The sequence below is a fragment of the Natrix helvetica genome (genome assembly GCF_964273705.1).
Source record: "Natrix helvetica genome assembly, chromosome: 4".
Classification (NCBI taxonomy): Eukaryota; Metazoa; Chordata; class Lepidosauria; order Squamata; family Natricidae; genus Natrix; species Natrix helvetica.
In genome coordinates this window covers 19,154,081-19,180,103 of record NC_138550.1, presented here as the reverse complement: position 1 = coordinate 19,180,103, position 26,023 = coordinate 19,154,081, and the positions used below count along the sequence as shown (strand labels likewise).

The 26,023-nt window shown below is 40.8% G+C and overlaps 2 protein-coding genes across 2 annotated transcripts in view; one reads left to right on the top strand and one right to left on the bottom strand.

Moving 5' to 3' along the window:
- The first annotated feature begins 4,854 nt into the window (after positions 1-4,854).
- LOC309390576 (protein MFI) lies at positions 4,855-24,944 on the top strand. Its single transcript, XM_081950031.1, has 10 exons — positions 4,855-4,922; positions 6,608-6,655; positions 7,806-7,917; positions 10,191-10,283; positions 12,151-12,204; positions 12,542-12,742; positions 14,055-14,188; positions 20,433-20,603; positions 21,487-21,542; positions 22,932-24,944. Exons 2-10 carry the CDS (start codon positions 6,627-6,629, stop codon positions 23,039-23,041), a joined length of 960 nt encoding a protein of 319 aa, XP_081806157.1. The 5' UTR covers positions 4,855-4,922; positions 6,608-6,626; the 3' UTR covers positions 23,042-24,944.
- Positions 23,697-26,023, bottom strand: part of ATM (ATM serine/threonine kinase) — a 77,391-nt gene continuing 75,064 nt past the window's right edge. The window contains exon 63 of the mRNA XM_081950024.1: positions 23,697-25,940. Coding sequence (XP_081806150.1) covers positions 25,757-25,940 — 184 coding nt within the window. The 3' untranslated portion in view covers positions 23,697-25,756. The remainder of the gene's footprint in view (positions 25,941-26,023) is intronic.

Below are 26,023 nucleotides of genomic sequence, written 5' to 3'. Positions count from 1 at the left end.
TTGGGAGGCAGGTGAAATCACAGTTTCCTGACTTAGTGTATCTGTCTGTGGGTCTCAGTGTTATGTATGCAAGTTGCATCTTGATTTCCAAATGCACACCCAAAAGTTGCCCAACAGGCTCCATAAATTAGGTCACTCTGCATGAAGAAAAACATCTTTTGATGTTGCTGGGTGACTAGACCTCTTTCCCATTAACAGGAAATGAAAGCTTGCATGAATCTACCAACCCTTGAAGCTTGGTAATGGAAATGAGCAACCACAGCAAGTTACATGTCGGTTCAAAGGAGCCAGATGATTTCCTACCATCAAAAACGATTTAGCGAGATGTAATCTGGTTGGAACTAAAAAGCAACTTCTGATTTATGAGAAAAGTTTTGTGGTACATTGTTTTGCCATGTGCACAGGAAATTAACCTGGAGAAAATCTGTAAGGCTGTAACTCGGTACTGATTTTGTTAAGGGTAACTCGTGTGAGCTCATTTGAGCTTACCTTCCGGATAGGTAAATGCAGTGTGACTTATCCATACTTTTTAATAGTACAGACGGTGCTCAGTGATTGCTTATCTCAAGTAAAAGAAGTTCCTGTTTGCTTAGAATATGGGTCATTGATCCAGATAGTATTGATTCGGTTCTGCCTCCTGGTCATTGTTTAAATTAATAACTCTTAAAAAAAACCAAAGTGGCCCTATTAAAAGAATAACAGGTTTCACTTAAATATGTCAAACGTTTGGCTGCGTAACTCTCATAATGAAATCAGGGGGAGTGTCCTTTTCAAGTTGCCAAGACTGTTCAAATAGTAAATATTTTGATGAGTCCCACTGACAATACAGCCCGACCTAATTACATTTAGCCTTGCAAGGTTAAATGCCTCCTTGCTAGACTACATGAGCATTATTTGGCTGCAGGTCTCCTTAATTAATTTGGTGAGAGAAAGCAAGTCAAAATCTTCTCCACTAAAATAATTATTCTGAATCACGTTACATACAAGTAATCCTTGACTTACAACTTACAAGTTGCTTGTACAACTTGCCCTGGGTCAGCTGCAGCAGTCATGCGCGCGCCGGCCAGCTGATTTTCGGCCTTCAAAGGGCCTCCGAAGGGCTGGGGGAGGCCATTTTCGCCCTCCCCAGGCTTCAGGAAAGCCTCCTACCGTGCCTACCGGAGGTTTGGAAATGGGCCATTTCCAGCTTCTGGAGAGCCTTTTGGGGGCCGGGGGAGGCCATTTCTGCCCTCCTCAGGCTTCAAGAAAGCTCCCAAGCCTGGGGAGGGTGAAAAATGGGCCTACCAGACCTACCGTAAGTTTGGGAATGGGCCATTGCCGGCTTCTAGAGGGCCTCTGGGGGGCCGGGGGAGGCCGTCTTTGCCCTCCCATGGCTTCAGAAAGACTCCGAAGCTTGGGGAGGGTGAAAAACGGGTCTACTGGACCTACTGGAAGTTCGGAAATGGGCCATTGCCGGCTTCTAGAGGGCCTCTGAGGGGCCAGGGGAGGCCGTTTTTGCCCTCCCCTGGCTTCAGGAAAGACTCCGAAGCCTGGGGAGGGTGAAAAATGGCCCTACCAGGCCTACCTAAGGGCCATTTCCGGCCTCCGGAGGCTTCAGTGAGGCCTGCTAGGCCCAAAATGGGGCAGGGGGGGTCATGTGCACATGCGCAGTGGGCCGCGGGGGGGGGATTGAATTTTGAGTGTGGGCACGCGCGCTGTCGCACACATACACACGTGTTTTTGGCACCTGAGCCAAAAAAGGTTAGTCATCACTGTTCTAAATTCTGATTGACTTACCAGATTTGGGGTGGGTACAGATCTGAGGTTCCAACAGTCACCCCCCCCTCCAACACATGGTCATGTCACTGCCCTTCAGGAACTCAGCAACGGGGTTGCATTTGTTGCCATTTGCAGGGCCCCATGGTCACACAACCATGTTTTACAATGGTTTCCTTCAAGGTTTTGACAAAATCGGGCCCATAATGAAATACCCATTTGGCATTCATTTAACAACCGCGGCAATTGCAGTGCTCACTTAATGACTGCCTCAAAAGAGGTTTTAAAATTGGGGCAGTCACATGCTTTACAATCGGCATGAATAACAATCATGATGGGCAGGCACCATTGCGGTCATAGGTCTAGGATTACCTGTACTTTCTTTTCAGTGATGAAAACAGCATGAGACTCCACGAGCCAATTGTATTAACCAATAGGCTGGTACTGGTGGCGCAGTGGTTAGAGTGCAGTACTGCAGACTATTTCAATTTGGCAGTTCAAATCTCACCAGCCTCACGGTTGACTCAGCCTTCCATTCTTCCGAGATGGCCAAAATGAGGATCCAAATTGCTCTGTAGGGAGAATGAGGCAGGCAGGAACTGAGGCAAGGCAGGTTGAAGCTAACACCTTTATTAACAGCTTAACACGGCAAAATGCAAGGCAAACCTCGACCCGGCAAACAGCAGCATTTGACAGCTGACAGCCCTTTTCATACTAGAGAATGGCTGCATTCTTCCGCCATCTGGCTGCTCGCGTCTTAACCAATCAGGAGCCGGCAATGATAGTCAATGGCGGCGTAGCCTCGAGGACTTAACACAAATTGTTGCGAGCAATATGTTGCATCTGTAAACCGCTTAGAGAGGGATGTAAAGCACTGTGAAGCGATATATAATTCTAAGTGCTATTGCTATTTGCTCCTGGAGCTTCAGAATAGATATCAGTCCAGTATTAAGGAAAGTAACACTTTCAGATATATTTTAAGTAACTGTGTGATGTGTAATTTTGAGACTTCAGTTTTTAATTAGCAGTATTATTGCAATAATTTTTACGTTCATTAAAACTGTCCCAAATATTTAGATCTTTATAGCAATAAATAACAAATTGTCCTCTTCTCTTTTCTTGATTTATCCCTGGTCCTGTCAAGACTATGTTGGGATACAGGGAGTTTTTAAAGGCTGTCATTTGCCACAATTATTGTCACAATAACTCTTGCTAGTTAGCTTTCCATGTAGTCTTTAGCTAGGCATCCCATTTTCAGAACGCAGGTGTGGGTAGTCTATCTATTCACGACTGATGCTTGCAGGAATGTACCCAAACGCAAATCCATGCCAGAAAAAAAAATCACCTTTATTAAAATTATTCACTTATTAATACTTTTTGAGGCAAGGTGGTTGGAAAAAAAAAGTTGGTTAGACTGCAATATCAGAGGGCTCCGGAGGAAACGGATTATCTGGATCCCTTCCATTTGGGATCTACTGTAGGCACAGGGTTATAGGAAGACAGCAAAAACTGCTGATAAGAAAAATAAATAGCATCCTATGACTATCACTAAGTGTTGTATCTTATGATTCATGATGAGTATATTTATGATGAATATGATCATGATTTTTCACATATCTTTTATGTACACTGGGAGCTTACAGGGAGACAAATCCCTTGTGTGTCCAATCACACTTGGCCAATAAAGAATTATATTCTATCCTATCCTATCCTTTATATTGTTCTTGTTCTTCTTGTTCCTGTCACTTCTGTTCTTGTACATTTAAAATGATAATAAAATCTATCCTATCCTATCCTTTATATTCTGTTCTTATTGTTCCTGTGTTTTGTTCTTGTACATTTAAAGTGATAATAATATCTATCCTATCCTATCATCCTACCCTACCCTATCCTATATTATTCTGTTCTCGTTGCTCCTGTTTTGTTCCTGTCTGTTTTGTTCTTGTACATTTAAAGTGATAATATCTATCCTATCCTATCCTTTATATTCTGTTCTTGTTCTTGTTGTTTCTGTCTGTTCTGTTCTTGTATCCTATCCTATCCTATCCTATCCTATCCTTTATATTCTGTTCTTGTTGTTCCTGTTTTGTTCCTGTCTGTTCTGCTCTTGTACATTTAATGTGATAATATCTATCCTATCCTATCCTATCCTAACCTTTATGTGCTGTTCTTGTTGTTCCTGTCTGTTCTGTTCTTGTACATTTAAAGTGATAATAAAATCTATTCTATTCTATTCTAATTTTCTATTATTTCTATTCTATTCCCGTTTCCACCGAGAGCAAGTAGCTGATGAGCTGTTTTTGCAGGAGGAATACAAAATAGCCAAAACAGAGGGGGCTCCTGCAGGGCGGAGGGCATTGCATTGGCAGCTGGAGACAAAATTGCGCAGAATGGAGACAAAACCCGCGCAAAAAGAGACGCTCGACACTTTGCAGCGTCGGTCTCCGAGGCCAGCCGCGTTCCTTTCCCCGGCCGGCCGTCTGCGTCTCGCCGCCAGGCGGCTGCTGTGGCAACCGAAGCTCCTCCAACGACCGGCCGAAGTCGCCTCCTCCGGAGATCGAAGGATATCGCTGGGATCCGGCCCGGTTCCACCTTAATCAGGCAGGCTTCGGGATCGGAAGCAGGGAGCGGGACGGTCGAAGGGGAACAGGGTTGCATCCAGGGAGGATTAAAACAGTATTTCTGAACTTCAAGTGGACTTCGACTTCCAGAATTCCTCGAGCAGCCATGCTGGTTTGGGGAATTCTGGGAGTTGAAGTCCACGCATCTTAGCCGTTGCCAAGTTTGGGAAACCCTGGGTTAAAATGTCCATCAACTCACCTGCCAAACTTACAATAGCTTTAGGCAGAGCTTAATCTGTTGCATTTGCAAATTTGGTGCGTGGGTTTGTTTGTTTGTTTGTTTTCCTGGTGTGCATTAAGCAACTCCATGACAGTGAAGATGAAACAGACCTCTCAGTGTTTCAGGGTGAACTTTAGGAGATCCAATTAGAATATTAGATTAGAAACTATTAAGAGTTCTGGTTTTCAGAAAATAAACCGTACTCTGGTAAAATGTAATACTGGGAGTTCTGAAATTAATCTGCGTCCAGCTTCCTATGGAAAACATAGCAGAGTTAGCAGCTTATTCTGGGCCTTGAAGAATTTTGAATTGAGGTTGGCAGTAAAGTAGGTAGTACTTAATACCGTAGCAATGACTTCATAACAAAGGAATTAATGTATGCATGTAATCTGATTTTAACCAATGGAAGGTTGAAAACGATCTTCAAAGACAATGTACACTTGTTGATTCCAAAAATAATCTGATCTAGATATGTCTAGGACTCAATTTTATCTTTCTACATTGTCTTCTAAATGATTAAACACTTCCATCTAATATGCTCTGGACGGACTTCCATTCCAATTAATATGCTCTGAAAATTTTTATTCGTCTCTGGATTACTTCACACACACTTCTTCAACCATAGCACACCTGGGAGATATTGTGTGTTTGGGTCCAGACTACCGCAATAAAGCAGATATATCACAATAAAGCAAATCACATGAATGTTTTGGTTTCCTGAGCACATAAAAGTTATATTTACACTATACTGAATTCTCTTAAATGTACAATAGCATTAGGTCTAAAACAACAACAACAATATACATACCTCAATTTAAAAACACTCTATTCCTAGAAAGTTCTAAAATCTGAATACTTTATTGCTAAAAATCATTATCTGAGCCTTCACAAGTTGTAATCTTTTTAAAAGCTCAATAAAGCAAAGCACAATAAAACAAGGTATTGCTTAAGTACCAATTTATTGCCAACGTCATTTCAAAATAAGACCTACAGACTATAAAACTGTGATAAAAAGAACTTTTATAATGCAATTGCTGAAATCTGTTAGTAACAGAGTAGGTTACTCCTGGTTTGGCCCAGATTGGGCGAACCAGTAGTGGCAGTGGCAGGAGGATTCCGCCCACCCACCTGGACACTTCTGCACATGCGCAGTGTCGCGTGCGAGCATGTGCGCAAGCACAAGCAAACAGCTACTGCCAGGATTTGTAACCCACCTCTGGTTAGTAACTACAAGCAACCTACAGATCAAGTTTCTTAACCTTTTTTCCTTCTAGGGATACCCTTCCATTTAAAAAAGTTATGAGGAACCTCAAAGAGCTTTTGTTTGTATGGGTTATATTTATCGATATTTACTATATTAAAAATTAACTTGATGCATTTGCTGCTGCTACCACATCTCACAATTGCTTTAATGCATTTTTTTTTTCAATATAGACTGGCAAATAATTTTGATTTCACAGGCCTCTGTGAGACTACCGTGTTTTCCCCAAAATAAGACAAGGTCTTATTTTCTTTTGACCCCCCCGAAATAAGCACTTGGCCTTATTTTCAGGGAGGTCTTATTATTTTTGAGGTACCTCTCATAGGACCACACTTTAATAAATACTGCCACAGGGTAAACAGTTTGCTGGGTCCTTGGTGCTCTCTAAACTTGGTTTTTTTTTTTTGGTAGATGTTTCAGTAGAGCACTGATGGTGTTACCTAGTTTGGTAATAAAACGTCTGCAGGAAAACAATCAAACTCAGAGAGCATCAAGGACCTCTGTTCAACTCTGAGCTACAAATATTAAAGAATTTTTATGATGTATCCTTTTATTTTTTTTCCCTTTTCATCCCTTTTAGATATGCTAATGATCCGCAATGTTCATATACTTAAATGAGTGCTATTCAGCAATAAAAACAACCTTATCTCCATTCATGCTATAAAATACTAAACTATGGAAATTATCAGCAATTTTTTCCCCTAAGTCATGAAATGTATAGTAATCCATGGTTTTAATTTTTTCTCCCAGTGCCTAACATAGTTGTACAATGCAGGACGACTCCAAGAAAAAAAATGGGTAAGACTGTAATTATCCCATAGCAGGAGTATGTATTTACGTCTTTTAGCAGGGCTGGAAATTGTTTGGTGTTTACTATGGAGAAATGCATGGTATAATTTTGAGGGATGCACTGTTTACATTGCTGCCTTCATCTGACACAAGTGAATAAAGCCAACGGTGTTTGGATTAAGGGAAGTCTTCTTTCTTGTTAATTGTAATGGGGTTATTTTAAAACTATAATCTTTGCACTTTTCCTGCTTGAGTGTCATGGGAAATTATACAGTTTTCACCAGTCGCAGTTACTGAACACCCAGAAGGCTGCAAAATAAGAGATCTCACTTTCGGACATAGATTCCAAGTTGCCCTACGCAAAGCTTTCTCTAGGTTTCTCAACCTCAGCTATTTTACGATAGATGAGACCTACACCAGCAAGCATGGGGAATCCTGGGAGTTGAAGTCCAGACATCTTAAAATTGCTGAGGTTGAGAAGCACTGCTCTAGTGGCTGAGGAGGTTTAGGACAGTAAGTTGAAAAGGGGTGGGTCTCAACTCTTCTCTTCTAGGAGTCCTTTAGGTTTTATGAGCTGCGGTGGTGCAGTGGTTAGAGTGCAGTACTGCAGGCTACTTCTGCTGACTGCCGGCTGCCTGCAATTTTGCAGTTCAAATCTCACCAGGCTCAAAGTTGACTCAGCCTTCCATCCTTCCGAGGTGGGTAAAATGAGGACCCAAATTATTGGGGGCAATAGGTTGACTCTGTAAACCGCTTAGAGAGGGCTGTAAAGCAGTATATAAATCTAAGTGCTATTGCTATGTACACAGGCCCTACTTCCTGCATGGTCACCTGATTGGTAGTGCTTAATGCTTGGTGTAAAACTTCAAATTGTCTCCATAGACCCGTATTCAGTGTCCTCAATACTGAAGATTGATGCTTAAGCTGCTGGTTGTGATTTTATCATCATTTATCCAGATTTGGTTTTGGTCTATTTATATTTGCATTTTTAAAAGTCATTTGGACTTCTATATAAATTATATAATATTGAAGCTCTTCTTCATGGCTGTGTAGTGTTGGAAAGGGGAATTTTAAAATAAGGAAAAAAAATCCAATATTATTATGCAAGTAATTATTTCATAATAGAGCATAAATGGTATCATGGAAATTTTATTTTAAGAACGCCTGGAAAACGTATTATAAATCCAAAGAATCAGATAGAATTACTCGAGGAAGAAGAGAAAAGGGATAAAGCAGCATATATCATTCAAAGAACCTGGAAAAAATGGCTGGTAAGTTGACAATACTTCAAACACACTGCCATCCCTCATTCTAGAGCAGAGGTATCAAACTCGATTTTATTGAGGGCCGCATCAGGGTTGTGTTTGACCTCGGGTGGCCGGGGTGGGCATAGCCAACTCAACATCACTCGTGTGGGGGTGCCTGTGGTGGCCTGAGCAGTCTGCCAACATGCTGAGCTCTCCCGAGCTCCATTCTTACGGACAGAAGACTGTAGAAGGCCATAGCAGCCAAAAATAGAGCGTTTTTGCTGCCAGAAACACCATGGGCCGTCTTTTGCTGTTTCCAGGGTGGCCCCGTGAGCCAGATCTAAGTACACACACACACCCCGGGCTGGATCCGGCCCCCGGGCCTTGAATTCAATACCCCTGTTCTAGAGTAATACACTTTTTGAGTAATATGCTTTTTCAAGTGTATTTATGTAAACATCTACATATTTTGGATGGGTTGGAAATTGTGGGTCCCACGACTGTTGCATTCTTAAGGGGACAAGATGTCATATTGCGTCTACACACTTGTTCCCTTTTGTGGCTGAAGACTTGAAGCTGCAGAAGATGGAGGCACCTTATATCTATAAAAAAATCTCTGTCCTTCCCATCGCTCCAGGGATTCACACATCATAATCAACAATGAAGTGAATTGTAGTTCTTTGCTGACCATGATATGTGAACTGAGCAGTTTTGGAATGCAAGCGGTGGTTGATGGTTTAAGAATATGTGTGAAGCCAGCCAGTTATGGTTTATTCAGTAAATCATCATTAATCAAGCTATGGCAACTGTTTGCACTTTTTCTTGATATGGCAACAAACAGTGAATTTTAAAAAAATTAAAAAGAGCGTTATTTAATCTGGAGAATGTGGAGCTGTGATGAGTTGAATTATAGCCAGAAGGGGTCATTTATGGCAGGGGTTCCCAACTCCGGCTTCGCAGCCCGTTCGGAACCTGGTCACCCAAGGGGCAAGCGAGCATGTGAAACTCAATTTGTGCATGGTGTGGGATTAGGTTGCACATGTGAAACCACTCCCTCTACTGCCGGTCCGCGGAACTGTAAAAGGTTGGAGACCGCTATCTAAAGTCTTGACGTCAACCTCCTTTTTAATACTTGAGCTTCTTTTTGAACACATGAAGGGTTAGCTGAGGGATTGCCTTTTTCCAATAGTCTCTACCCATCTACTGTGTTTCTCCGAAAATATGACATGTCCTGAAAATAAGGCCATGCCAGATTTTTGGGGTGGGCAAAAATATAAGCCCTCCCCTGAAAATAAGCACTTTGAAGAATCCACTCCTCCAGTTAGTCAGAGCGCCACGCACCAAGGTAGCGGTATCCCGAAGGCGCCAAGCTGCAGGAGCCGAGAGGGGGGACAGCCACTCATGTGGCTTCACACCTTCAGAATATCGCTAGGTCAGTGAGTGGCACTCTGCCCGGCTGGAGAGGGGATTTGCCAGGCGACTGCTTGTGAGCATGGTCACCTCATGGCTGCTGTGTTGCGCTGCTGCGACAGCGTAACACAGCCATTCTCCCCTGAAGCTGTGCCTGTGTCCACCCGTCTCCGCGCCAAGCTCTTCAGGAGCCCGCTTGCAAGAGAGCAGCCGCCCAGCAACCCCAAAACAATAGGTGCCCCCCCAATAATAAGGCCAAGACCATATTTTGGGGGTCAAAGCAAAAATTCCATCTAGCAGATTGGGCAAGCTACAGATCCCATCAGCCAGAGAGTGTCTGCTGGGGGGGGGGGGGTGGCACTAGAAGATGGGCTTTTTCCACAGTAACCCCTGCTCTGGGGAATATTCCTCCCCTTGGAAATTAGAATGGCCCCAACCCTGCTATCCTTTTGTAAGGCTTTAAAACTTGGTTATGTACCTGAGCCTTGGGTTGTGAATGTGTTAAGGGCCCCATTTGTGGCTGCATTGTTAATTGGCTAATTACTTTGGCTGCTGTTTACATTTATTTCTGAATGTTTCTATTATTTTAAATATAATTATTTAAACATTAAATAATATTATTTTTAATTGTCTGAATTGTTTTTAAAGTTTTACAAGTGTAAGCTGGCCAGAGTCACTGGTTGTGATGAGCAGATATAGAAATGTAATAAACAAGCAAGCAAATAAATAAATCTCACCACTTCCATGGACACTGTAACATACAATCAGAACAGCATGAATTAATAATTGTGTCAGGGGAAGCCTGGGTGAAATGTTGATGTGTGCAAAGTGTCAGCAAATGTAATATTTGTATTTATAATTAGACTGCATTTATCTATTCCCTCCAGGACATGGGTGTATTTGAATACTATAAAGAGCTTATAGGCTTTAAGCAATATGGGGAGCCTTCCCAACTTATGAAGTACATTGAGCCTAGAGAGGTAAGGGCTAAACTAAAATGAAGTGGTAAGCATTGAGCATTCATGCTTTTATAATTGATCCAAGGTAATGCTGCTCCATGACGTGTCTAACATTAACAGCAGTGTGCCTCTTAATGTGGCTTAACGTGGTATAATCAAAGTTTGTGGTTAATATTTAAAAGCTACATACTGTATTTTTCGGAGTATAAGACCCACCGGAGTATAAGACCCACCGGAGTATAAGACACACCAAGGTTTTGAAGAGGCAAATTAAAAAAAAAGTTTTTGCACTCTGCAAGCCTCCCCAAAATGGCCCGTTTTTTGTGAAAACGGGCCCGTTTTTTCCCTCCAAAAAAGGGCATGAATAGCCTTTAGGAGGCATGTAGAGTGATCCTGGGGGGGGGGGGCAAAAACGAGCAAAAAATGGCCTGTTTTTCACGAAAACGGACTCGTTTTTTGTCAAAAAAGGGCATGGATAGCTTTAGTAGGCTTATAGAGTCCTCCTGGGGGGCAAAAGTGAGCAAAAAACGGCCCATTTGTTGCTCATTTCTGCCCTCCCCAGCCCCCAGGAGTTCTCTGAAAGCCTTCTAAAAGCTATGCATGGCCATTTTGGTGAAGGGGGCGGGATTTCGGGAAGCAAAAAATGCTGTATTCAGTGCATAAGACACACCCAGATTTTCAGCCTCTTTTTTGAGGGAAAAGGGTGCATCTTATACTCCAAAAAATACGGTATCTCCTCCTCCTCCTCCTTCTTCCTAATGTATTCCCGCAGGTTCATGGTCCACTTTTCAGATCATTGAGTGCCACTTTGCATGGTAAGCTGCGTCTCCAGGGCGCAGGCCTGTGGCTTGCATATCTTTCTTGATGGTGTCTTGCCGTCTCTGTTTTGGACACCTGTGAGGTTGCCGGCCATTGACTTCTATTTAGTAGGCAGTGTTGACCATGGTGGAGGTGCTGCTCTTTGGACATGTCCATACCAGCGGAGTCGGCCTTCTCCCATTTTCTCTATAATTGGTGGCACACCAAAATGTTGTCGAACAGTATGATTTAAAAGCTACGTATCTACCGTGTTTCCTTGAAAATAAGACAGGGTCTTATGTTCTTTTGACCCCCCAAAATTTGCTGTCAGATTTCTCTTCTACCTTGTCAAAAGAAAGTGGAAAGGGGACCCTAAAGAAAGGATGGGTTACTATGGCCCAGTGGTGGGTTTCCATTTTTTTTACTACCAGTTCGGTCCTTGCGCACGAGTTTGATGCTTCTGCGCATGCGAAGAAGCATCCGGACGGCGTAGGCAGAGCCTCTCACTGCCGCTACAACCGGTTCGCCCAATCCGGGCCAAACCAGGAGGAACCCACCTCTGCTATGGCCCCTTTATGACCCCTAGGATTCAATTCCCAGAATTCCTGAGCCAGTTGGCTTAGCAACACTGGGAGTTGAAGTCCACAGGTTATAAAGAGGCTGCAGTTGCTCTTTCCTAAAGGATGTTCTGGTAGTGCTCTGGCTTTCCATGTGGAAACCTGCTTAGTTGTACTCACAGCTGAGTTGCTGACAGAACTCTCTTCCGTTGTGCCCACAGTAGTCAACAGCCAAATCAGGATTTTCTATGCTTGCAAAGATTGATTCAGAATAAATATAGAATGGCAAATGAAAATGGCTCTCTCAAAAATTAAACCTAGTTTTCAGGAATTAGGTAAAATAAAGCAAGATCATCTTTCCTCTTAAAAATGAGTCAATTGTTTTATTCTTTATTTCCGATAAAAAAAAAAGATTTTGTTTTATAAAGCTGCAATATTCTATCACTGGTTTTGATATATAGAGTAATGAAGCTTGTTAACTTTTTAAAAAAATGTTTGCATGCTATTGCATGTAAAATCTTATTTGATTACAGGCAGAATTTTTAGATGCTGCAGCAGGAGTTCATATTAAATTCAGACTAGGTGGGGTAAGTTTACCTTCAATAATTATATTGTAATAATAATTAATACAAGTGTAAAAATATGAGTGTTCATATCTGTATGTCTGTGTGTCTTTGTGCATGTGTGCAAGTACGCACATTAATATAATCACACAAAATGTAAATTTACAAAGAACACATTTTTTCATACTTTAAAATGCATACTGAGTTCTTGGAAATTTATGCCAGAACTTTATCCCTTGTTAATAAATAGACATTTACAGGTCTATTATAGGCAATATCTCTAAGGATCTGTAAAAACGAATTGCAGCGACCTCAACCTGTTTTCCCTCTACCATGTTTTAAACTGGGCATTTCCTTGCAGGACAAGTTTCCTCCCAGCATATATTATAAAATATTTACTCATAGACCTATTGTGGATTTGTGCGCAAATAGTCCCAAAGACTACGCGAAGATTGCAACCAAACCAAATCTAAGGAAGTTGGAGAAAGGGAGCATCAATGAAAGTACTAGTGATTGGTATAAACGCATCGAGAATAATGGATGGAGACTTCTTTCCATTAGAGTAAGACAATAAATATTTTAATTTCTCACTTGGTTTCTCTATGATTGCACTCCCCAAACAGATGGTTTGCATAGGTTGTGATGGGTGACTTCCTTCCACTTGATAGATTTCAAAGAGTTGTGGTGGCTGTGTTTCTTAGTGTTAAAAGCACAGACAAACCGTGCAAAATGATGTCGGGCTGCCTTCCAATCTCTTCAAAGAATGCTTCAAGGAGTTGGTATTTATTTCTATTATGTATTTTCTCCATTTTTGTGGAAGGTTTCCAGGTTTCAAGGGCGCTTGCACTTGCTGCTTCAGGACGCGGATGGAGGTGGATGGTCTTAGGTGACCCCTGTGAAAGGGTCGTTTGACCCCCAAAGGGGTCGTGACCCACAGTTTGAGAACCACTGCCCTAGTGACACACTTGGAAACGGGATACCTTTACCTTTAACATACTTCCTTTTACTTGTATAATGCCCATTTCAACCAAGTGACTCACAGCAGTGTTGAGTTGCTGACCTAATAAGAAGCATAATGTAGAATTGGAAGGGGGAAATATCAATGCCAATTTAGCAACCTGCCTTTTTAACATAGCAGACTATTCAAATGCCGTGTTCTGTGGCTTCTCAAAAGCACGAAGCCAACTCCTCATCCTGATTAAACCCCTTTTATTATTTAAAGTGAATTCGTCTCCAGCAAAGTCCCGGCCAACAGTCTTTCACAACTACAGACCTTTTTCAGGCTTGGAGAGCTGCCAGGCTGATATCTTCCAAACGCCACTCTGTAGCAGACAATACTTGGCAAGAAGTCAGGAACAGATCTTCACCCTAATGAATTGAACTAATTGTCTCCTCCCCTTTCCCTCTTCTTTATTCCCTATGGGAGGGGCCATTCACCACCCACCTGTGGCTTTACTCCTGAGTCGACCCTTTTTTCTTAGCTGTTCCCTTCTCCTGGCAGCTATGCGCATGCGCACACTGGGATCAGGCTCCATCTGTTCGTCTGCCTCACTGATGTCTGACTCCGAAGGCAGCTGATAACTGTCAGACGCCCCTGGCCCATCTCTGCCTTCTATGCAGAGCCCTCATCAGAGTCTTCCCCAGACTCCAGGACTGGCCCATGTTCCTCCCCTACCTCCTCACTGTCCAAATCTGCTGCCATGCTCCAGATTGTCTCTGTCTCTGGAAGCATCAACAAGTTGGGCCCTTAAAAACCTGGAGCATATTGGTAGAGAGAGGGGAACTGGGACAGAACAGCAGTTGTCTTAAAGGTATTTAGCCTTGACAAGTGATATTCTGATAAACGTGAAACGGTTTTCAACAATATATTTCAGTATTGGAAGGGTGTGGACTCTTTAACAACGAAAGGCAATAACAAAATACAGGAATTCCACCATTCTCCTCAGCAGAGGAAACGGAACATGGTAAAAAGAAGAAAGGAAAAAAAAATTGCGTGGCTGAAAAAAATGTGAGTTACAGCAACTTGACATTCTGAACACGAGAGTGGTCAATTTTCATTTTATCAGCTTAGTGTTTTTTAATTATCATTCATTCATTCAGCCATATTATGCTAATATAATGGTAATCCATCATTATTAAGCGAGAGCTATTCATCAGCTGGAAATAGCTTGCCATAAATCATCAGTTAACCATTTCTGCCAATTCTATTGACTGTATTCATCTAGATTGGGGAGTGTAAAACCTTTCAGGCCAGGGAACCTGTTAGTTCAAAAAAAAATCTGCAATCTTTGATCAAAAGGTAAAGCTCTAGTAACAGAATATTGGCGTTGTTTGAATGAACTCCCCCCCACCCCCACCCCTTACCCTCATGGAAATCCATCAGGTTTTTGCAGAAGTTCAAAAAGACTGTGATATAAAAGATAGGGCAATAGAGCTAAGGCAAACCATCCCTCTAAATTAACCTGGCCTAATTGTAATCACAAGTACAATCTATTACTGACCTTCCTGGATGGCTTTTTTAGTATTGTAAATTTTGGGGTTTTAATTTGGTTTTAGATCGTTTTTAACTAGAAATGAGTTTGGGCATTATACAGACTGTATGTTTATGTTGGTTGTCTAATGTTTTGTTGTTCCTGCTTTGTTGTTTTATATGTACTGTCTGTACACCGCCCCGAGTCCCTGCGGGGAGAGGGGGGCGGTATATAAATGTAATAAAACTCAAAACTCAAACTCAAACCTTCCTCCACTTAACGGCAACCTGATAGACTAAAGCCATCACTGATTCAAATTCAGTCAAAGTAGTAAAAGTTATATGGATAGTCCTCAACTTCTGACTAGTCATTTAATGACTGTTAATGCCTCCAAAAGAGATATTGTACTCCCATAAAGCCATTGTAAAGCATTAGGCTGCTCCCTCCCCAATTTCCATGGTTATACAATACAATACAATAGCAGAGTTGGAAGGGACCTTGGAGGTCTTCTAGTCCAACCCCCTGCCTAGGCAGGAAACCCTATACCGTTTCAGACAAATGGCTATCCAACATCTTCTTAAAGACTTCCAGTTTTGGGTTACATTCTGGGTGTTTGGCATTCTGGGTGCTTGGCATTCTTGGTGCTTGGCAAACTGTTCACATTTATGACTGGTTGCCAGGCACCCCGTGATGACCCTTCGCAATCTTCTCAGCTGGCTTCCCCAGAAAGTCAGTGGGGAAGCCAACAGGGAAGGTTACAAGTTGCTGCTGCCTGCTGAGAGAACTCTGTCTTGCTTCTGGGAGCTGATTGAAGTAGCTGTCTACCAAGGGGAGTTGAACTCCTTTGGTGGGGTGGAGAAAAGGAGCTCCAATCCTGAAGATGCCAGCTCTATTTCTACAGCCCGCTAGACAGAGGTGGATTCCTACTGGTTCAGACCCTTTTGGCTGAGTAGATAGTAACTCGGCCTACCACACTCCTGAACTGGTTTTCTCGGCGGCGCCCTAGGCACTGCCATCTTGTTTTTTGAACTAATTACATAGGGATTTTTTAGTACTGCGCATGCAGCACATCCCTGAGCGAACTGGCAGTAGCAGCAGCCGGAACCCACCCCTGCCGCTAGAGCAGTTCCTTTCTGCACACTAAGGAGAGCCAAATTTCTTTGGCAGAGTACAGAAACAGAGTTTAGATGCTGAAGATCCGAGCTCCATTCCTGCAACTCACTGTAATAGTTTCTTTCCATGGGAGTTGAATTCAGCAGGCAATTATTTTGCTCCATTTAACAACCCAGGAGATCACTTAAAGACCACAACCAGGAATGCTGGGATTGCAGTCATTGAGTGACGCAGTCACGTGGGCCTCCTATTTTGTTCATCAACCAAGGTTTCAGTCCCGATTGTGTTGGTAAATTGAGGACTACCTGTAGCCCTAACACATCAGAGGATGTGTAAAATATTTAAACGACTGCATTGCCACAATAACTAACTAGACCATATATGATATGTTCTGAGGTAACTTAAAAAGTTGTAAGTTAAAATTTTAAATGAGTTTTAATTTTTTTAAATAAAAAAAAACGGGAAAGAGCATATTAGTCAAATACAGTGGTTCTCCGGGTATTTGTTTATTTATGTTTAAATAAAACAATAAAACAGTGCAGGTTTAAATCAGCACTGGAAGACTGCCTTCCACCTTGGTATGGTTTTTTGTAAGAGGATTGCTTCTTATACAACAGTGCCCTCCAGTGCTTTGTTTTTTTTTTTTGGGGGGGGGGGGTCATTTAGAGACCTTGATTGTCAGTCAACTGGCTAAATTAACTCTAATACACAAATAAACAGTTTGAGTAGTCATTACCTATTTCCAAGTGTGTATTCTGTGAGCAGCTGTGGGTATTTCTAACTTAGAGCACCAGTTCTTTAACACAACAGGTGAACAAGGTTCTAAGAGATGAGACGCCAAGTGGCATCAAAACTCTGGCTTTTTTGAGATAGTATTTTGTCGGTTGCAGCTCCAGTTCTCGGGAATTATGAAGTTCAGTATCACCTGAAGATCACAGGTTTTGGTCTAGTTTGTATAGGCGCACAGAGAGATTGTACAAGACAAATAGTGATTCTCACAGTGAACAAGGAACACAAGGTTTCTGCCAAGATCTGGTGCAGAATCAGAATCAGTCAATAAAGTTTGGTAGAGCAGAAACCAGAGAATGAGTTTTTGTTCCATTACATAGGGATGGATGCATTTACTGGAACATGCCACGGGCTTTTTTAATGGCAGAGAAAGTTGCCCTCCATCTGTCACAGTGTGCTTTGTGCAGTGGTTGTTCTTAAAACTCGAGCTTCCCTAGGCAACCGTTTGAATTTCTTGTCAAGAAATCAGTCCTGATAATTTATTACGCTGAGTTTTTTCATAATCATTTTTTTAATTGAATGAGTCTCAGAATTATATCATAGTGTTGTTGTAAGTTGATTTCATTGAGGGCCGCATCAAGGGTTGTGTTTGACTTTGGGGGTCCAGGGCAGGCATGGCCTGGGTGGGCGTGGCCAGCTCAATATCACTCGTGCCGGGGGTGCCTATGAAGACCCAAGCGCTCTGCCAGTGAAAACGGAGCTTGGGAGTGCTGCCTACGGCCCTTGCGAGCCTCATTTTCAGTTGCGACGGCCTCTTGCAACCCTCTGCCAGCAAAAACAGAGCTTAGGAGAGCTGCACATAGCCCTCCCGAGCTCCATTTTCACTGGCTGAGGCACCGCGGACTGGTCCTTTGCTGTTTCCAGGGCAGCCCCCTGAGCCAGATCTAAGCACCCGTGGGCTGGATCCGGCCCCCAGGCCTTGAATTTGACAGCCCTGATGTAGAGAGTTTAAATGCTACATGTGTCCTTCACTTTTCCCCTTGCATTGTACTGTGTAGGTATTTTATTGTATAAATGAATTAATTGCTAACAAGTATGTATCAAAACATTAATCAATTTGCAAAGACTAAACTCTTCAAGGTTGATTAGTCATGTGTTGGAAAACTACTTGCATGTTTTATTATTAACATGGTTTCAAAGAAATTAAAATTATATTGCCATCTGAATACATTGTACAGGTAGTGTTCAACTTTGTTGTTTAGCGATGGTTCAAAGTTACAATAACCCTGGAAAAAGCGACTGACAACTTGTATTTGCACTTGCAATTCTCACAGCATCCCACAGATGTGGTCAAAATTTGGGGATATGCTGATTTGTACGTATTTATGGAAGGACGTGGTGGCTCAGTGGCTAAGGCGCTGAGCTTGTTGGATCAGAAAGGTCAGCAGTTCGGCGGTTCGAATCCCTAGCGTCATGTAACAGTGAGCTCCCATTACTTGTCCCAGCTTCTGCCAACCGAGCAGTTCGAAAGCATGTAAAAATGCAAGTAGAAAAATAGAAACCACCTTTGGTGGGAAGGAAACAGCGTTCCATGCGCCTTTGGCCTTTAGTCATGCCGGCCACATGACCATGGAGACGTCTGTACAGCGCTTGCTCTTCAGCTTTGAAACCGCCCCTAGAGTTGGGAACGGCTAGCACATATGTGCAAGGGGTACCTTTACCTTTACATTATGTATTTATGATGGGTGCAGTGTCCCAATTGCAATGTCCTAGGGGGTCATGGGGTCGCCATTTGCAACTTTCCCAGACAGCTTCTGACAAGCAAAGTCAATGTCAAGCAGACTCACTTAACCATATTATTAACTTAACAACTGCAAGTGATTCACTTAACAACCATGGGAAAAAAGACTGTGAATTGTGTGCCATTTACTTAACAATCACCTTGCTTAACAATAGACATTCTGGTCTCGATTGTGGTTATAAGTCAAGGACTAACTTTACAGGTTAGCTTAAACTGGTACTGAAAATTTCATTGTTAAGCAACACTGTCATAAATAGAAAAACCTTGTGTTTGTGCCACTTAGTGCTGCCAGTTCGGTAGTCCTGGTTACCATCATTTAGCAAGGACCACGTGGGTCATTAAGTGAGGATCTCATCTTACTGCTACTTGTGATTCTTGCTGTCTTCCAACTGACATGACTTGGCAACTTTATGATGGGTGGAGATCAATTTCCAGAATTCACACATACCCAGCCATGCTTAAAGTTGCCAAGTTTATGCTCTCCATGGAGTAGCAAAAGAAGTGTTAAATGTAGATTTGATTTTCTTACCGAACGGTTGTGCAACTTGTGAGGTGCGTAAACTGCCCCTGTGCCTGGTCACTGTAAAAGGGTTATTGTTCCCTCTACAAAGAAAAGCACCAGAATTAATACAAAAATTCAAAGGGGATTAGTTTATTATGTCAGTGAAGGTATTTGGAAGAATTTTGATCAAAAGAATGTGACAAATAACAATGGCCAAAATATGGGAAGTTTTATGTTGAGCAGGGGAAGTACAGAAGAGTGTTTTGCTCTTTAGTAAATTTTTGAAAACAATATGAATGTGATAAACTTATTGGATTTTTGTTGTGTTAAATAAAACATGAATATCCTTGTTTTGCACAAATGGGGATTTGAAAATTACTATCAAATGCAGTAAGAACAATATATGAGGGAAGGAAAGCACATGTGAGAATAAACAGGAAGATTAGGAAATAGTTTTAATATTGAATAAGGAGTAAGGTAATACGTAATGTCCCCTTGGTTATTTTATGTCTCTGCACTGCTTGAGATGATGTTAGAGATGTTTCATTTGGAAATGTGTATTTTTCTAGGCAGACGAAGCTGTATTGTTGGCTAAAACCCAAGTGATTTGCGACAAATGTTGGGTTGTATAATGTAGTAAATATGGATTTGAAGTTTACTGTACTCAAGAGATTTGTGCTTCAAGGCAAAAATGGATTAAAATTATCCATAAATGGCAAAAGATTACTAGAGGAGAAAGTGTAGAAATTTCAGGGAATGCTAATGGCAATAGAAAAGAATTGGGTAGCCCAATTTGTTTCAAGGAAACAGTATTTGTTGAAAAAAGTGAAAATCTGTCCCTTTGGGCAGATGGAAGTGAATGTTGGCTAGATCAAGGATGAATGGGTATATACTAAATGTCGACTGAATATAAAAATGACTAATATGAAAAAGATGAAGTTCAAATTATGAAATAAAACATGTAAAGGAAGAGCAAATAAGCAGAGGAAGTTGGATAGAGTTTATGAAATTCCCTGCAAACAAGGAGGTGAGACTTAAAAGGCAGGGAAGTTGTATATGGATGTTGAACAACGAAGGATGGTTTGTAGGAACAGAAATCTTTGGGGAAGTATAATGATTGTGTTGATGTAAACTAGACTTCGTTGCATTTCCCTTTTTTACCTCAGGCTTTTAATTTCCTATTTTTATTTATTTATTTGCTTATTTCTTGCCCTTATTATTTTTGAAAATAACTCAAAGCGGTTAACACTCACTTGGTTCCTGTTATTTTCCTTACAATCCTGAGGTAAATTGGGTGGAGACAGTGCAACTGGCCCAAAGTCACATAGCTGCCTTTCATGGCTAAGGCAAGTCTTGAACTCACGGCCTCCTGCTTTCCAACCCGGTGCCTTAACCACTGGCTGTATAGACCAAACCAGCTTTTAATTTCTATTCATCTATCAAACTAATTCTATTAATTTTTGTTCCTTCCTCCTTGTCTGCCCTTTGAATAACGTTGCTTACCTTGAAAGGGAAGAGAAAGACATATATAGTTGCCTCAAACTGAGAGGCAGGTGGCAAATAAATTTAATTATAATAATACTCAGTGAAAATGCTGTAACTATTGAGAATGAAAATACATATTTCTATTTTCTAGGTACTTTGGAGAAAACCTGCAAGTTAAAACAGAGAACCCTGAGGCAATTGCTTTAATTCAGAGAGCAACAGAAGGGCTAATCAAGTCCATGGAGAAGGAAGGAATAGATCAAGTGATGGAATGGGAAGTAGATGAGATGTTAAAGTGGACAAATGCATTGAATTATGACGAGTAATGGTTTTAAAGTTCACATTTCATTACTTTTCTAAATCTTGTTGTTTTAAAAATATCCATTTTTAGCTTTTGAGTTCTACTGGCAATTTATATTAATAAGTTAATCATTTGGTCTTTTTCTCATGCACCAATCAAATCACAAAACATATAGGAGAGGGAGAGGGAGGGGAGGGAGAGAAGCAGTAATATAGGACATTATTTAATAAAAGCTTTTCTGTAACACCTCTTGCACACCTTTTGTTATTCTTATTGTTTCACCTTTGTTTTGTTTTTGCAATTTGGATGTTTTTAATTCTGTTACTGCAATTTTTAGTGTAACACTGTAACTTCTGAGAGTTGGGAGATTTAAGTGTTTAAGTGTGTGTGTGTGTGTGTTGTATTTGTGCTGATAAATAAATAAAGGGAGACTAGTATAGTATATACATATAATTGGGCATACCAGGGGTTGTAACACAAATACATGTATGTATGTATGTATGTATGTATGTATGTATGTATGTATGTATGTATGTATTTGTGTTACAACTCCTGGTATGCCCAAATATGGAGGGAGCTCACTACTCCCCCTTTAAATCCCAGTAAGGTTATGGCTAGCTGATGAGAGCTAAATAGCTTGAAATAGATCTATACTAGTCTCCCTTTATTTATTTATCAGCACAAATACAACACACACACACACACAAAATTCTAAAGCAGGACTGTCAAATTTGCATATTCATGACATATTGCAACTGTTCCCCCCTTCGCTAAAACGGGGGTGGGCACGGCCAGTGCATGATGCATCCTGCCCACGGGCCGCAAATTTTATACCCCTGCTCTAAAGTATGGATTGCAAGTTATTACTACTCCATTTTATTCACTGTGCTTATTGTTTACCTAGATATGTTAAACTATGGAAAGAAGTTGGAACAAGCAAGACTTCAGAAGGTTTTCAAGGTAAAACTTTTGCTGTTCATTCTTTATGTAATTTTAATCTAGATAAAGTATTGGATCGTAAACTACATGGGTAATTAAAGACTCCTGCAGCACATGAGACTGACGTGATGATGGCAGAGCAGCTGGGGATGCCTCTCTGTAGAATTAGGTGTATAAGGTTATGGAGGCAAATCTTTGTTTGAGTAATTAAAATTTTAAAGAATTCAGTTAATTAAACAAAAATTATGGCAGAACTAATTCGTATTCTGAAAAAGATTTGCTATGGGAACATTTCAAACATATTCCTTTAAGAGGGTCTAAAATATATATGAATTTTATAAATACAGAAAAATGATACTAATATTGAAGTCTTAGCTTTCATTATTTCTAGAGAAGCAAGTCTGTAGGCCAGTGATGGCTAACCTTTTTATCATTGCGTGCTAAATGTGCACATGCCCACACCCATAATACAATGCACGCACACCACCCTGCCATGCGCTCCACCACCCCTACACATGCACATGCAATCCCCTTGCGCTCCCCCCAACATGCATGCGTGACACTCCCCCCCGTGCCCCATTTTGGGCCTAGAAGGCCCCCCTGCAGCTTCCTGGGACCAAAAATGGGGCGCGGGGGGAGCTGCACCCCCCACAGCCTGTTTTGGGCGAGCAGGCCTCCCTGAAGCCTCCAGGGACTAAAAACGGGGTGAGGGGTGCACCTCCCCCCACTCCAGCACATGTGTCCCCCCTTGCATGTGCGCACTTGTCTCCCACATGCACTCTGTACATGCACAGCAGAGACCCAAAAATCAGCTGGCTGGCAGGAAGCGCATGTGCATGCACTATGGAGCTGTGCTAGGGCAATGGCTCGCGTGTCCACAGAGAAGGCTACACGTACCACCTGTGGCATGTGTGCCATAGGTTCGCCATCTGAAATCAATTTGTTAAGAATTAAGATTTCCAAGAGTATATGACCTGTTGCAAGATTATATATATATTACTATTTGTCTATTATGCCATCTTTTCTCCAGAAGTTCAATAAGTGCTTGTGGTCTCAAATCTCATCCTTATAAATAGACATAGAATACAATTTGAAAGAGGATAAATATATAACATTGCAGATGCAAATTTTGCCTATTATTGTAGAAAATAAACTCCTTAAAATAATATTATGCCTATACAACATTACTGTATAATTTAAGAATAAATCTAAATTCAGTAAATTTGAATTGGGTATATCTTCTAGGAATGCAGGGGAATTACACTTTGTGTTGCTATCATGCAATATTATCTATGGATAAATACCTTGAATTCAGTTTTCCATTGTAAATGGTTTAAAAATATATTTGTGCTTTTATGAAACAGTTGGTTTTATTGTATAAATATTCTTCATTGGTATGTTTATTTTTAGCTTTCCAGTTTACTCAACAACACTATAACGTTTCTGAATTGATACCAAAGAACATCCAAGAAATAATGCAATCTAGACTAAAAGAGACGCCTATTATCAACTCACTTTAATAGGTGCAGAAGAAAAATAATAACACATCTGACAACTGAACATTCATCAGTCACAACAGTATCAATAATCAAATAGAAACCCAGTATAAAAAGTTGGAATCTATGCATTTGTCAAATTAATGTACCGTAACATATTAACATAAAATGTAATGAATGTAAAGAAATTTGAAATTAAAGTTATTTAGTTTCCTATTTTGTGATAGATGACACGTCTGTTGTAATACACACAATTAATTCTCCAAGATTTATTTTTAATATTTCTAACTCTAACTGTGAAAGTTATAAAGACATTGCTCTGCATAAAAATGTCTGTCTGTCTATCTGCTACCTACCTACCAATGCTGGGATACGACCGGTATGCCCAGGTACGGGTGTACCGGTTCCTGCTGGGAGCACCAGGTACCGTTCCGTTCCGGTGCTCCAGAGGGCCCACCCGCCCGCACTCCTTACCTGTATTTGAGCAAAAAATCAGCAGCAGGAAATTTTGAGCATTCAAGGCTGTCTCTACTGAAATATTAGCTTTCCCACCCTGTCAGCTAGAATATGAATATGAATTTTCCACATACCAATTTAAAGGCAAACAGACAAATTCTTCCATTCTTTTTATAACTCACTATGGCTTTATGCACAAATGGATATGCAACAGAAATGTATGTTCAAAAGAATTTGGCTTTATTGTATATTTTAAAAGGCACTTTTTAGGACCTCTGCATTTCAAACCATATCAATACACAAACAGCAAAGCAAATAAAAAAATATTTCCACATGAATAGTTTCTCAAGAAAAAAAAAGCATGTGCCCATAACAGTGTTTACAATATATTTTAAGTTTCTTCAGTAACTTCTTCCAGGTTCCAAAGTGCACATACAAATTACAACAAAAAAGATTGGCTTATTACTGAACTAAATTGAATCAATAATGAAATGTAAAATAAGGCTATCTTTTCCATGATATAGAACAAGATTACTGTACTAGTTGGACATAGGAATTTCTTGCTAGTATAAACTAAAACCACTACTGGAATTATTCTGCTTGTAAGAAATCTATATTCACATTCATTTGTAAAAAAAAAAAGGGGGGGGATTCCCCCTCCCATTATTATAGCATAAAGTAGGATAGATATGCCACTTTGTCTGTCAAGCCAAAGAACTGCACTCTATAGTAATAATGAAAAGTACACTATGTAGCACTAGGCAATTATTTCTGATTTTACGTGTTATTGTGAATTCCTACTTTTTTTTTGAAATGTCTTCAGAACCACACATACATTATATATATTGTATAAACCGTATTTTTCAGAGTATAAGACGCACCTCCCCCCCCCCAAAGAGTGTGGAAATGTTGGTGTGTCTTATACACCGAATACAACAATTTTTGGCCTCCCGAAGCCCTGCCCCGCATCCCATTTTTGTGAAAAATGCACCATTTTTCGCAAAAATTGAGGCGTTTTTGCCTTCTTCCAGCCCCTAGCAGCACTCTGCAGGCTTCAGCAGGGCTAGGAGAAGACAAAAATGCTCCTGTTTTTGCGAAAAATGAGTCATTTTTTGCAAAAACAGAGGCGTTTTTGCCTTCCCCCAGCAGCTCTCTGCAGGCTTCAGTAGGGCTGAAGGAAGGCAAAAACGCCTCTGTTTTGGGGGAAAACGGCCCATTTTCTGCCTGTTTTTCACAAAAATGGGGGCATTTTTGCTTTACCCCAGCCCTCCTAAAGCCTGCAGAGTTCTCCTGGGGGCCGGGGAGGACAAAAACTGTTTTTTCTTACCTCTTCGAAATCTTGATGCGTCTTATACACCAGTGCATCTTATACTCCGAAAAATACGGTATATACAAATTGTATATAAATACAATTTCCTGTTATACATTTTTTAGAAAGCCTACAACTTTATATATAATATAAATCAGAAATCCCTAAATATTTATACAGCAGGATGCACAGCATCATCGTTAACGTGCATGGGTGACGCACATTTTCATCTTAAGTACATTCTCTCGTCTTGTCTAGGAGAAAGGAAGCTGACCATTTTGCAGTCAGGCTTAATGTCAGTTTGATCATTTTAAAAATAGCAGAAAATAAGAACTACTGTGCTGCAGTAACATTCTTAAACCAAACAAGGCGTGGGGCTTACTGAAAAAATATTTTTCTTTTGTTAAAGCAAATTGTAATATTGTTAATTCCCTGAAATTCTTGTCTGAGGGTTAAGACCAGGAAGCCATATTCCTAGTTATACCAGTGCAAGCAAAAGACAAATCCTCCTCGGGACGTCCACAGGATCTTATTGCTATCTATCTATCTATCTATCTATCTATCTATCTATCTATCTATCTATCTATCTATCTATCTATCATCTATCTATCTATCTATCTATCATCTATCTATCATCTATCTATCATCTATCTATCTATCTATCATTTATCTATCATCTATCTATCATCTATCTATCTATCTATCTATCTATCTATCTATCTATCTATCATCTATCTATCTATCATCTATCTATCATCTATCTATAACAGGGACAGGGCTTAGAGTACAATACTGATATTGCTTTCATCACGTTGGAATAATTGCAATAGAGTAACGCTTTTCGATTCAACGTTTTCCATGTAATATTTTTAATATAATATTAATTCTACCTTCCTTGGGAACCATTAAAATGTTTGTAACCGCTTCAGAGAAACCGCTATGGAGATCATGTCTTATTTCCTTGTAGTATATATTTATACCCATGGTTTCCACCCCGGGAAGAGGCGGCTAAGATTTTTGGGGTCCATGGCTTGCTGTATGAGGAAGTTCACCTGGCCGGCCACGCTGAGCACTGTACCTTCTTCCATTCCTTTCAGTTTCTCCTGAAGTCGGATCAAAACACGCTCTGCCACTTTATTAAATAACTGGTTTTCATTACTGAGAAGAAAACAAGGGTTTTAGGAGGCATACAGAGACTAATTCATAAATACAAAAAATACAAAGTAATAATAAAATTTGTC